Source organism: Oncorhynchus clarkii, chromosome 17 (assembly GCF_045791955.1).
Source record: "Oncorhynchus clarkii lewisi isolate Uvic-CL-2024 chromosome 17, UVic_Ocla_1.0, whole genome shotgun sequence".
Taxonomy (NCBI): domain Eukaryota; kingdom Metazoa; phylum Chordata; class Actinopteri; order Salmoniformes; family Salmonidae; genus Oncorhynchus; species Oncorhynchus clarkii.
Window position 1 is genome coordinate 82,376,848 of NC_092163.1, and position 13,505 is coordinate 82,390,352.

At 43.6% G+C, this 13,505-nt stretch overlaps 1 protein-coding gene across 1 annotated transcript; it reads left to right on the plus strand.

Annotated features, from left to right (window-relative positions):
• The first annotated feature begins 7,764 nt into the window (after positions 1 to 7,764).
• LOC139369524 (uncharacterized) lies at positions 7,765 to 8,748 on the plus strand. The gene has a single exon (XM_071108765.1). It carries the CDS (start codon positions 7,765 to 7,767, stop codon positions 8,746 to 8,748), a length of 984 nt encoding a protein of 327 aa, XP_070964866.1.
• Positions 8,749 to 13,505: the final 4,757 nt, after the last annotated feature.

Sequence of the window (13,505 nt, forward strand, 5' to 3'; positions counted from 1 at the left end):
CCTATCTATCATGAGACAGTCAACACATTGTTTATACTATCTATAATGAGACAGTCAACACATTGTTTATCATATCTATAATGAGACATCCAACAGTCAACACATTGTTTATACTATCTATAATGAGACAGTCAACACATTGTTTATACTATCTATAATGAGACGGTCAACACATTGTTTATCCTATCTATAATTAGACAGTCAACAGTCAACACATTGTTTATCCTATCTATAATGAAACAGTCAACAGTCAACACATTGTTGATCCTATCTATAATGTGACAGTCAACACATTGTTTATCCTATCTATAATGAGACAGTCAACACATTGTTTATCCTATCTATAATGAGACTGTCAACACATTGTTTATCCTATCTATCATGAGACAGTCAACAGTCAACACATTGTTTATACTATCTATAATGAGACAGTCAACACATTGTTTATCCTATCTGTAATGAGATAGTCAACACATTGTTTATCCTATCTATAATGATACAGTCAACACATTGTTGATCCTATCTGTAATGAGATAGTCAACACATTGTTTATCCTATCTATAATGAGACTGTCAACACATTGTTTATCCTATCTGTACTGAGACAGTCAACAGTCAACACATTGTTTATCCTATCTATCATGAGACTGTCAACACATTGTTTATCCTATCTATCATGAGACAGTCAACAGTCAACACATTGTTTATCCTATCTATAATGAGACAGTCAACACATTGTTTATCCTATCTATAATGAGACAGTCAACACATTGTTTATCCTATCTATAATGAGACAGTCAACACATTGTTTATCCTATCTATAATGAGACAGTCAACAGTCAACACATTGTTTATCCTATCTATAATGAGACAGTCAACACATTGTTTATCCTATCTATAATGAGACTGTCAACACATTGTTTATCCTATCTATCATGAGACAGTCAACAGTCAACACATTGTTTATCCTATCTATCATGAGACATCCAACAGTCAACACATTGTTTATACTATCTATAATGAGACAGTCAACACATTGTTTATCCTATCTATAATGAGACAGTCAACACATTGTTTATCCTATCTATAATGAGACAGTCAACACATTGTTTATCCTATCTATAATGAGACAGTCAACAGTCAACACGTTGTTTATCCTATCTATAATGAGACAGTCAACACATTGTTTATCCTATCTATCATGAGACATCCAACAGTCAACACATTGTTTATACTATCTATAATGAGACAGTCAACACATTGTTTATCCTATCTATAATGAGACAGTCAACACATTGTTGATCCTATCTATATTGAGACTGCAAAAACATTGTTTATCCTATATCTAATGAGACAGTCAACAGTCAACACATTGTTGATCCTATCTATAATGAGACAGTCAACACATTGTTTATCCTATCTATAATGAGACAGTCAACACATTGTTTATCCTATCTATAATGAGACAGTCAACACATTGTTTATCCTATATCTAATGAGACAGTCAACAGTCAACACATTGTTTATCCTATCTATAATGAGACAGTCAACACATTTTTTATCCTATCTATAATGAGACAGTCAACACATTGTTTATCCTATCTATAATGAGACAGTCAACACATTGTTTATCCTATCTATAATGAGACAGTCAACACATTGTTTATACTATCTATAATGAGACAGTCAACACATTGTTTATCCTATCTATAATGAGACAGTCAACTGTCAACACATTGTTTATCCTATCTATAATGAGACAGTCAACACATTGTTTATCCTATCTATAATGAGACTGTCAACACATTGTTTATCCTATCTATCATGAGACAGTCAACAGTCAACACATTGTTTATCCTATCTATCATGAGACATCCAACAGTCAACACATTGTTTATACTATCTATAATGAGACAGTCAACACATTGTTTATCCTATCTATAATGAGACAGTCAACACATTGTTTATCCTATCTATAATGAGACAGTCAACAGTCAACACGTTGTTTATCCTATCTATAATGAGACAGTCAACACATTGTTTATCCTATCTATCATGAGACATCCAACAGTCAACACACTGTTTATACTATCTATAATGAGACAGTCAACACATTGTTTATCCTATCTATAATGAGACAGTGAACAGTCAACACATTGTTTATCCTATCTATAATGAGACAGTCAACACATTGTTTATCCTATCTATCATGAGACATCCAACAGTCAACACATTGTTTATACTATCTATAATGAGACAGTCAACACATTGTTTATCCTATCTATAATGAGACAGTCAACACATTGTTTATCCTATCTATAATGAGACAGTCAACACATTGTTTATCCTATCTATAATGAGACAGTCAACACATTGTTTATCCTATCTATAATGAGACAGTCAACACATTGTTGATCCTATCTATAATGAGACAGTCAACACAATGTTGATCCTATCTATAATGAGACAGTCAACACATTGTTGATCCTATCTATAATGAGACAGTCAACAGTCAACACATTTTTCATTATATCTATAATTTAAATTTAATTTAATCTTTATTTAACTAGGCAAGTCAGTTAAGAAGAAATTCTTATAGACAATGACGGCCTCCCAAATTTCAAAAGTTTTCCTGCGGGGACGTGGGGCCTGGGATAATTTTTTTATTTTAATTTTTTTAATATAGATATAGGACAAAACACACATCACAACAAGAGAGACAACACTACATAAAGAGAGACCTAAGACAACAACATATCAAGGCAGCAACAAATGACAACACAGCATGGTAGCAACACAACATGACAACAACATGGTAGCAACACTGACTGACAAAAACATGGTAGCAACACAACATGACAACAGCATGGTAGCAACACAACATCATGACAACAACATGGTAGCAGCACAAAACATGACAACAACATGGTAGCAGCACAAAACATGACAACAACATGGTAGCAGCACAAAACATGGTACAAACATTATTGGACACAGACAACAGCACAAAGGGCAAGAAGGTAGAGACAACAATACATCACACAAAGCAGAAACAACTGTCAGTAAGAGTGTCCATGATTGAGTCTGAATGAAGAGATTGAGATAAAACTGTCCAGTTTGAGTGTTTGTTGCAGCTCGTTCCAGTCGCTATCTGCAGCGAACTGAAAGAGGAGCGACCCAGTGATGTTCGTGTTTTGGGGACCTTTAACAGAACGTGACTGGCAGAACGGGTGTTGTATGTGGAGGATAAGAGCTGCAGTAGATATCTCAGATAGGGAGGAGTGAGGCCTAAGAGGGTTTTATAAATAAGCATCAACCAGTGGGTCTTGCGAAGGGTATACAGAGATGACCAGTTTACAGAGGAGTATAGAGTGCAGTGATGTGTCCTATAAGGAGCATTGGTGTCAAATCTGATGGCTGAATGGTAAAGAACATCTAGCCACTCGAGAGCACCCTTACCTGCCAATCTATAAATTACGTCTCTGTGATCTAGCATGGGTAGGATGGTCATCTGAATCAGGGTTAGTTTGGCAGCAGGGGTGAAAGAGGAGCGATTACGATAAAGGAAACCAAGTCTAGATTTAACTTTAGCCTGCAGCTTTGATATGTGCTGAGAGAAGGTCAGTGTACCTTCTAAACAGACTCCCAAGTACTTGTATGAGGTGACTACCTCAAGCTCTAAACCCTCAGAGGTAGTAATCACACCGGTGGGGAGAGGGGCATTCTTCTTACCAAACCACATGACCTTTGTTTTGGAGGTGTTCAGAACAAGGTTATTAAGGGCAGAGAAAGCTTGTTAGACAATAAGAAAGCTGTGTTGTAGAGTGTTTAACACAAAATCCGTTGGAGGGGCCCGCTGAGTATAAGACTGCATAATCTGCATATAAATGGATGAGAGAGCTTCCTACTGCCTGAGCTAAGTTGTTGATATACATTAAGAAAAGCGTATGGCCTAGGATTGAGCCTAGGGGTACTCCCTTGGTGACAAGCAGTGGCTGAGACAGCAGATTTTCTGACTTTAAACACTGCACGCTTTGAGAGAGGTAGTTAGCAAACCAGGCCAAAGACCTCTCAGAGACACCAATGAGACAGTCAACAGTCAACACATTGTTCATCCTAAATATAATGAGACAGTCAACACATTGTTCATCCTAAATATAATGAGACAGTCAACACATTGTTCATCCTAAATATAATGAGACAGCCAACACATTGTTCTGGTATCGCTGAGAGTTGGGTTTGATGCCTCTTCTATGTGGTTAATTACTAAGCATCCTGCCACACACACACACACACACACACACACACACACACACACACACACACACACACACACACACACACACACTTTTAATTACTGAGCATCTTACTGACAGACAGGTCCTTTCAGCCCTGACACATCCCAGAGCCCAGATCCCAGTAAACAGTGATTTCAAAGAGAAACACACATCTGCACACTCTGTCACTCTAATTCCATATATTTAACAAAACAACCAACATTTCCAGAGTGATCTGATGTCATCTGGGTTTGACATAGTGCAGTCAGATCTGATGTCATCTGGGTTTGACATAGTGCAGTCAGATCTGATGTCATCTGGGTTTGACATAGTGCAGTCAGATCTGATGTCATCTGGGTTTTAAATAGTGCAGTCAGATCTGCTGTCATCTGGGTTTAACATAGTGCAGTCAGATCTGATGTCATCTGGGTTTTAAATAGTGCAGTCAGATCTGATGTCATCTGGGTTATAAACAGTGCAGTCAGATCTGATGTCAAATCAAATCAAATTTTATTTGTCACATACACATGGTTAGCAGATGTTAATGCGAGTGTAGCGAAATGCTTGTGCTTCTAGTTCCGACAATGCAGTAATAACCAACAAGTAATCTAACTAACAATTCCAAAACTACTGTCTTGTACACAGTGTGAGGGGATAAAGAATATGTACATAAGGATATATGAATGAGTGATGGTACAGAGCAGCATAGGCAGATACAGTAGATTGTATCGAGTACAGTATATACATATGAGATGAGTATGTAAACAAAGTGGCATAGTTAAAGTGGCTAGTGATACATGTATTACATAAGGATACAGTCGATGATATAGAGTACAGTATATACGTATGCATATGAGATGAATAATGTAGGGTAAGTAACATTATATAAGGTAGCATTGTTTAAAGTGGCTAGTGATATATTTACATCATTTCCCATCAATTCCCATTATTAAAGTGGCTGGAGTTGAGTCAGTGTCAGTGTGTTGGCAGCAGCCACTCAATGTTAGTGGTGGCTGTTTAACAGTCTGATAGCCTTGAGATAGAAGCTGTTTTTCAGTCTCTCGGTCCCAGCTTTGATGCACCTGTACTGACCTCGCCTTCTGGATGATAGCGGGGTGAACAGGCAGTGGCTCGGGTGGTTGATGTCCTTGATGATCTTTATGGCCTTCCTGTGACATCGGGTGGTGTAGGTGTCCTGGAGGGCAGGTAGTTTGCCCCCGGTGATGCGTTGTGCAGACCTCACTACCCTCTGGAGAGCCTTACGGTTGAGGGCGGAGCAGTTGCCGTACCAGGCGGTGATACAGCCCGCCAGGATGCTCTCGATTGTGCATCTGTAGAAGTTTGTGAGTGCTTTTGGTGACAAGCCGAATTTCTTCAGCCTCCTGAGGTTGAAGAGGCGCTGCTGCGCCTTCTTCACAATGCTGTCTGTGTGAGTGGACCAATTCAGTTTGTCTGTGATGCGTATGCCGAGGAACTTAAAACTTGCTACCCTCTCCACTACTGTTCCATCGATGTGGATAGGGGGGTGTTCCCTCTGCTGTTTCCTGAAGTCCACAATCATCTCCTTAGTTTTGTTGACGTTGAGTGTGAGGTTATTTTCCTGACACCACACTCCGAGGGCCCTCACCTCCTCCCTGTAGGCCGTCTCGTCGTTGTTGGTAATCAAGCCTACCACTGTTGTGTCGTCCGCAAACTTGATGATTGAGTTGGAGGCGTGCGTGGCCACGCAGTCGTGGGTGAACAGGGAGTACAGGAGAGGGCTCAGAACGCACCCTTGTGGGGCCCCAGTGTTGAGGATCAGCGGGGAGGAGATGTTGTTGCCTACCCTCACCACCTGGGGGCGGCCCGTCAGGAAGTCCAGTACCCAGTTGCACAGGGCGGGGTCGAGACCCAGGGTCTCGAGCTTGATGACGAGCTTGGAGGGTACTATGGTGTTGAATGCCGAGCTGTAGTCAATGAACAGCATTCTCACATAGGTATTCCTCTTGTCCAGATGGGTTAGGGCAGTGTGCAGTGTGGTTGAGATTGCATCGTCTGTGGACCTATTTGGGCGGTAAGCAAATTGGAGTGGGTCTAGGGTGTCAGGTAGGGTGGAGGTGATATGGTCCTTGACTAGTCTCTCAAAGCACTTCATGATGACGGAAGTGAGTGCTACGGGGCGGTAGTCGTTTAGCTCAGTTACCTTAGCTTTCTTGGGAACAGGAACAATGGTGGCCCTCTTGAAGCATGTGGGAACAGCAGACTGGTATAGGGATTGATTGAATTTGTCCGTAAACACACCGGCCAGCTGGTCTGCGCATGCATCCTCTTTTTACCAGAAAGATGTTTTTTCCTGTCTGCGCGATGCGTGGAGAAACCTGTTGGCTGCACCGCTTCGGATAGCGTCTCTCCAGTAAGCCACGTTTCCGTGAAGCAAAGAACGTTACAGTCTCTGATGTCCCTCTGGAATGCTACCCTTGCTCGGATTTCATCAACCTTGTTGTCAAGAGACTGGACATTGGCAAGAAGAATGCTAGGGAATGGTGCACGGTGTGCCCGTCTCCGGAGTCTGACCAGAAGACCGCCTCGTTTCCCTCTTTTTCGGAGTCGTTTTTTTGGGTCGCTGCATGGGATCCACTCCGTTGTCCTGTTTGTAAGGCAGAGCACAGGATCCGCGTCGCGAAAAGCGTATTCTTGGTCGTACTGATGGTGAGTTGACGCTGATCTTATATTCAGTAGTTCTTCTCGACTGTATGTGATGAAACCTAAGATGACCTGGGGTACTAATGTAAGAAATAACACGTAAAAAAACAAAAAACTGCATAGTTTCCTAGGAACGCGAAGCGAGGCGGCCATCTCTGTCGGCGCCGGGAGCACAATGGAGCACAATGTCATCTGGGTTTTAAATAGTGCAGTCAGATCTGATGTCATCTGGGTTTTAAACAGTGCAGTCAGATCTGATGTCATCTGGGTTTAAAAATTGTGCAGTCAGATCTGATGTCATCTGGGTTTGACATAGTGCAGTAAGATCTAATGTTATCTGGGTTTGACATAGTGATGTCATCTGGGTTTTAAATAGTGCAGTCAGATCTGATGTCATCTGGGTTTTAAATAGTGCAGTCAGATCTGATGTCATCTGGGTTTTAAATAGTGCAGTCAGATCTGATGTCATCTGGGTTATAAACAGTGCAGTCAGATCTGATGTCATCTGGGTTTTAAACAGTGCAGTCAGATCTGATGTCATCTGGGTTTTAAATTGTGCAGTCAGATCTGATGTCATCTGGGTTTTAAATAGTGCAGTAAGATCTGATGTTATCTGGGTTTGACATAGTGCAGTCAGATCTGATGTCATCTGGGTCATCTGGGTTTTAAATAGTGCAGTCAGATCTGATTTCATCTGGGTTTTAAATAGTGCAGTTTTAAATAGTGCAGTCAGATCTGATGTCATCTGGGTTTGACATAGTGCAGTCAGATCTGATGTCATCTGGGTTTTAGTGCAGTCAGATACGATGTCATCTGGGTTTGACATAGTGCAGTCCCCCCCCAGGAGACCACCCCAGCTACGGTCCCTCTCCAGGAGACCAGCCCAACTACGGTCCCTCCCCAGGAGACCAGCCCAGCTACGGTTCCTCCCCAGGAGACCAGCCCAGCTACGGCCCAACCCCCCCAGCAGACCACCCCAGCTACGGTCCCTCCCCAGGAGACCACCCCAGCTACGATCCCTCCCCAGGAGACCACCCCAGCTACGATCCCTCCCCAGGAGACCAGCCCAGCTACGGTCCCTCCCCAGGAGACCAGCCCAGCTACGGTCCCCCCCCCCCAGCAGACCACCCCAGCTACGGTCCCCCCCCAGCAGACCACCCCCGCTACGGTACCCCCCAGCAGACCACCCCAGCTACGGTCCCCCACAGCAGACCACCCCAGCTACGGTCCCTCCTAAGCAGACCACCCCAGCTACGGTCCCCGCCAGCAGATCACCCCAGCTACGGTCCCTCCTAAGCAGACCACCCCAGCTACGGTCCCCCACAGCAGACCACCCCAGCTACGTTCCCCCCCAGCAGACCAGGCCAGCTACGGTCCCCCCCAGCAGACCAGCCCAGCTACGGTCCCCCCCAGCAGACCACCCCAGCTACGGTCCCTCCCCAGCAGACCACCCCAGCTACGATCCCTCCCCAGCAGACCACCCCAGCTACGGTCCCCCCCAGGCAGACCACCCCAGCTATGGTCCCTCCTATTCAGGCCCTCCTAAGCAGACCAACCAAGCTACCGTCCCCCCCCCAGCAGACCACCCCATCTACGGTTCATCTCCAGCAGACCACCCCATCTACGGTCCCCCCCCAGCAGACTACCCCAGCTACGGTTCATCTCCAGCAGACCACCCCATCTACGGTCCCCCCCCAGCAGACTACCCCAGCTACGGTTCATCTCCAGCAGACCACCCCAGCTTCAGAATACTGCACCATAGTCTTGACCACATCCTAATGACACCATAGTGGTCTGGACCACAGCATAATGACACCATAGTGGTCTGGACCACAGCATAATGACACCATAGTGGTCTGGACCACATCATAATGACACCATAGTGGTCTGGACCACAGCATAATGACACCATAGTGGTCTGGACCACAGCATAATGACACCATAGTGGTCTGGACCACAGCCTAATGACACCATAGTGGTCTGGACCACAGCATAATGACACCATAGTGGTCTGGACCACAGCCTAATGACACCATAGTGGTCTCGACCACAGCATAATGACACCATAGTGGTCTGGACCACAGCATAATGACACCATAGTGGTCTGGACCACAGCCTAATGACACCATAGTGGTCTGGACCACAGCATAATGACACCATAGTGGTCTGGACCACAGCATAATGACATCATAGTGGTCTGGACCACAGCATAATGACATCATAGTGGTCTGGACCACAGCATAATGACACCATAGTGGTCTGGACCACAGCATAATGACACCATAGTGGTCTGGACCACAGCATAATGACACCATAGTGGTCTGGACCACAGCATAATGACACCATAGTGGTCTGGACCACAGCATAATGACACCATAGTGTTTTATGACACCATAGTGGTCTGGACCACAGCATAATGACACCATATTAGTCTGGACCACAGCATAATGACACCATAGTGGTCTGGACCACAGCATAATGACACCATAGTGTTTAATGACACCATAGTGGTCTGGACCTCAGCATAATGACACCATAGTGGTCTGGACCACAGCATGATGACACCATAGTGGTCTTTACCACAGCATAATGACACCATAGTGTTTAATGACACCATAGTGGTCTGGACCTCAGCATAATGACACCATAGTGGTCTGGACCACAGCATAATGACACCATAGTGGTCTGGACCTCAGCATAATGACACCATAGTGGTCTGGACCACAGCACAATGACACCATAGTGGTCTGGACCACAGCATAATGACACCATAGTGGTCTTTACCACAGCATAATGACACCATAGTGGTCTTTACCACAGCATAATGACACCATAGTGGTCTGGACCACGACATTTGTTCACCGATATCCCTTTCTACTTTCAAACAGTTAAATTATTTCTTTCTCAAGCCCTGAGGTACTTTGATCACTGGGATTTGATCAGTCACATTCCTAAATAAACACAAATAGGGTCAGGATCTGCCACATAGTTTTACAAGGGTTTGGTATTGATATCAGGAGGTATTGATATCAGGAGGTAATGATATCAGTAGGTATTGATATCAGGAGGTATTGATATCAGGAGGTATTGATATCAGGAGGTATTGATATCAGGAGGTAATGATATCAGGAGGTAATGATATCAGTAGGTATTGATATCAGGAGGTATTGATATCAGGAGGTATTGATATCAGGAGGTATTGATATCAGGAGGTATTGATATCAGGAGGTATTGATATCAGGAGGTATTGATATCAGGATATCAGACCATATCAGGCCATTATGTTGGTTATGGGATATGATTGGTTGAATAATTATTTCCTATATTAGTCTACGAGAGCTTTTTTTTCAATCTGAAATTAGTATTGAAAAATGATCTCCTATCAATCTAAGACTTCTATTAGAATTGATTACGAGAGTCAGTGTTCTAATTGATAAATGATTGATGACCCCTATAGGTTCAATGAATTACTACTAAATTATCTCTGTTGTTGTGTCTTATGTATGAGTCAGTTTGCTAGCCTTTTTCCCTGGTTCCATCTTAGACTTAAGATTCAGCGGATGAAATCATCTGTTAAAATGAATGGTCATCTTTTCCCCCTCTCTGTCTTCCTGTTGGTGAGTAAAGCACGCACAAGCCTGTTAGGCATTAGATTACTGTCACAACTGGTAACAGTAACATTTCACTGATGTAGACATGCAATGGCTAGGCCAGCAGCATTCCCTCCATTCCTCCTCCCTCCTTCTCTCCTCCCTCCCTCTATTCCTCTTCCCTCCATTCCTACCTCCCTCCCTCCATTCCTCCTCCCTCCGTCCTTCTCTCTTCCCTCCGTCCTCTCCTCCCTCACTCTTTCTCTCCTCCCTCTTTTCTCCTCTCCTTTCCTCCTTTTATCCCCTTCTCGCCCCCTCTTTCCCTTCTCTCCACCTCTCTCCTTCTCCTCTTCCCTCTCTCTATCCTCCTCCTCTCCTCTCCTCTCGAATGAAGAAAGTAATGGAGAGGAGAGAAGAGGGACGGAGACAGAGACAGAGGGAGGAAAACATGCCAGACATATTCTAGCATTAGGCGTTATGTAAAAATGGGTCAGAACAGATCCCATGCTGGATCATCTGGCAGAACGCTGGGCTAGTAAATGAAGTAAGGACTAAGGTTGCGTACAATATGTCACCCTATTCCCTATGTAGTGCACTACTTTTGACCAGTGCACATAGAGAATAAGGTGCCATTTGCGATGCAGCCCTAGTCTAATTACCCATGCAAATCCTCAGCGCCATAACTAGAGTGGACGGAGAGGCAAAGAGTCTGCTATTACTAACTGGGGGAGGGAGAGAAAACGAAGAAGGTCATTTGATGAAATGTTTTGCTGAAAGCAAGTTTACTTTAGAGGATACTGTATCCACCAAACGGAGGAAACAACACTGTAACATACATTAACCAATGAAAGCATAACTTGAAAAATGAAATGCCCCTAAAAGAAAGGAGATGATGAATGAAAATAATGCTTTGATGTACTTTATCATGACTATGTCAGCACCCTGTGTGGTGGTGATAGTGCCTACCATGCAGTAGGTCTTTAAGGCTGCAGGTATGGGTGTGGTTAGTGGCGTGGCCAACCCACATGTGCCATCTTGAATGAACTGAAAGCCAATGGTTAGAGAGAGGACATGTAGTAGCTAACATGTTGTAGCTAAAATACATGCCGATAGCTAAATGTGTTAGCATGGATTGCAGAGCGTCAGGGCTGCGGGAAATCGACACAGCTGGTGGAATCGCTAGGAATCTGAAAGGTTTTTGCGAGCATAGAGACGCCAGAGATAGCCAGATTATTAAATTAGGCTAAGGAACAGAAGAAGAAGGCCATTATAGCTCATTATATTGGCACGATAGTTAAACGGAAACAAACCGCAGTAGGCAAATCTATTTTCTATGCAAACTTTCTAAATATCAGCAACAACAAAAAAATTACTGTCCGAGTAAATTGAAGCATAGCTATTTTCATATTTTTCAAGCTTAACATTGTTGTCATCTATCGCCCGCCAGGTGCCCCTGGAGAGTTCCTCAATAGGCTTGACACCTTGATTAGCTCATTTTACTGGGTGACTTCAATCTCACAACGTCTGACTTCGATTCATTTCTTTCCTTTCCTCTTTTGACCTCACACTTTCCCACTCCCCTATCACTAACAAGGCAGGCCGCTCCTACCAGGTGGAGAGGAGAGAGTCTAAGTCTGCACCACAAACTCTCACTACTGGTGTCCCTGGCTGGCTGGCAACAGGACCATCATCCTTTCTCCTCTGTCGGGGAAGATGTTGGACTGGACTACACGTTCGTCATAACGATGAGACCAAGGCACAGCGTGAGATGAATACATGCTTCTTTTAATGAAGAATAAAACACTAAACAAACTAACAAAGAAACAAAACAAACGTGCCGCTATATAACAACGAGTGCTGACATGCAACTAGACATAGACAATAACCCACAAAACCAACATGGAAAATGGCAACCTAAATAGGATCCCCAATCAGAGACAACGATAAACAGCTGTCTCTGATTGGGAACAAATTCAGGCCACCATAGACCTACATTTACCTAGACATGCCGAAAAACCACTAATATACAAAAAAAACCCTAGACAGGCAAAAACACACATACCCACCCTCGTCAGACCCTGACCTAACCAAAAACAATAAAGAAAACAAAGATAACTGAGGTCAGGGCGTGACAACTACATAGCAATTATTTTTAATCCTGTTTGTTAGATCCGGATCTTTATTCAAATGCTCACTGCCGTTTTGCCATTCGGGCGAACAAATAATGGGCTTATTACCAACATCTTTGTCTCTTATTACAGCGTGGTGCTTGCCTTGCCACTTCAGTGCACACAGCATTATATAATAACATTTCGTTTTGTGAAGAGTCAAAATAAAAATTAATTTGACGTGTTCTAAAGACCTGAACGGCCTTCCATAGACCTGAAGACCTTCCATAGACCTGAAGACCTTCCATACGAAAACAAATTATGGTTTTGACAGTTGTTTGTGTGGAATCACCTCATACATACTCACTGTTTTGCTTCATTTCTGAGATAGCTCCCCCCCCTCCACCACACAGTCAGATAGATAGAGCTCTAGTGTTCATACCCAGGCATATGCTGTGCTCCAGGTGGGTTGCAGACCTGGCCTGGGTTCAAATACTATTTAAAAAATGTAATATACTTTAGTAATGTTTGCTCCAGCCTATCTGGACTGTCAGATTTGCCGTTTTGCTACTATTCTATTGGTCCATTAAGCAAGGCAAGCTCAAGAAAGCACAGACAAAGTATTTGAAAATATTTCAAACGGTATTTGAACCCAGGTCCGGCGGGGTGTACTACATAACGGAACAGCTTGTCTTGACACTGCGCTGGGGAGACAGACAGCGAACCTCAAGTCAGCCAATCAGCCAGTCACACCAGATCTGCTCGAGTAAAGCTATTTGGAATCGCTGCCGCAGTGTGACATGACAAGCACCGCCTGCAGTCTGATCAGCACGCAGTGTGACATGACAA

Excerpts from the sequence above, each read along its gene's own strand:
- LOC139369524 (XM_071108765.1), top strand. The coding sequence starts at position 7,765 with ATGTCATCTGGGTTTGACATAGTGCAGTCCCCCCCCAGGAGACCACCC.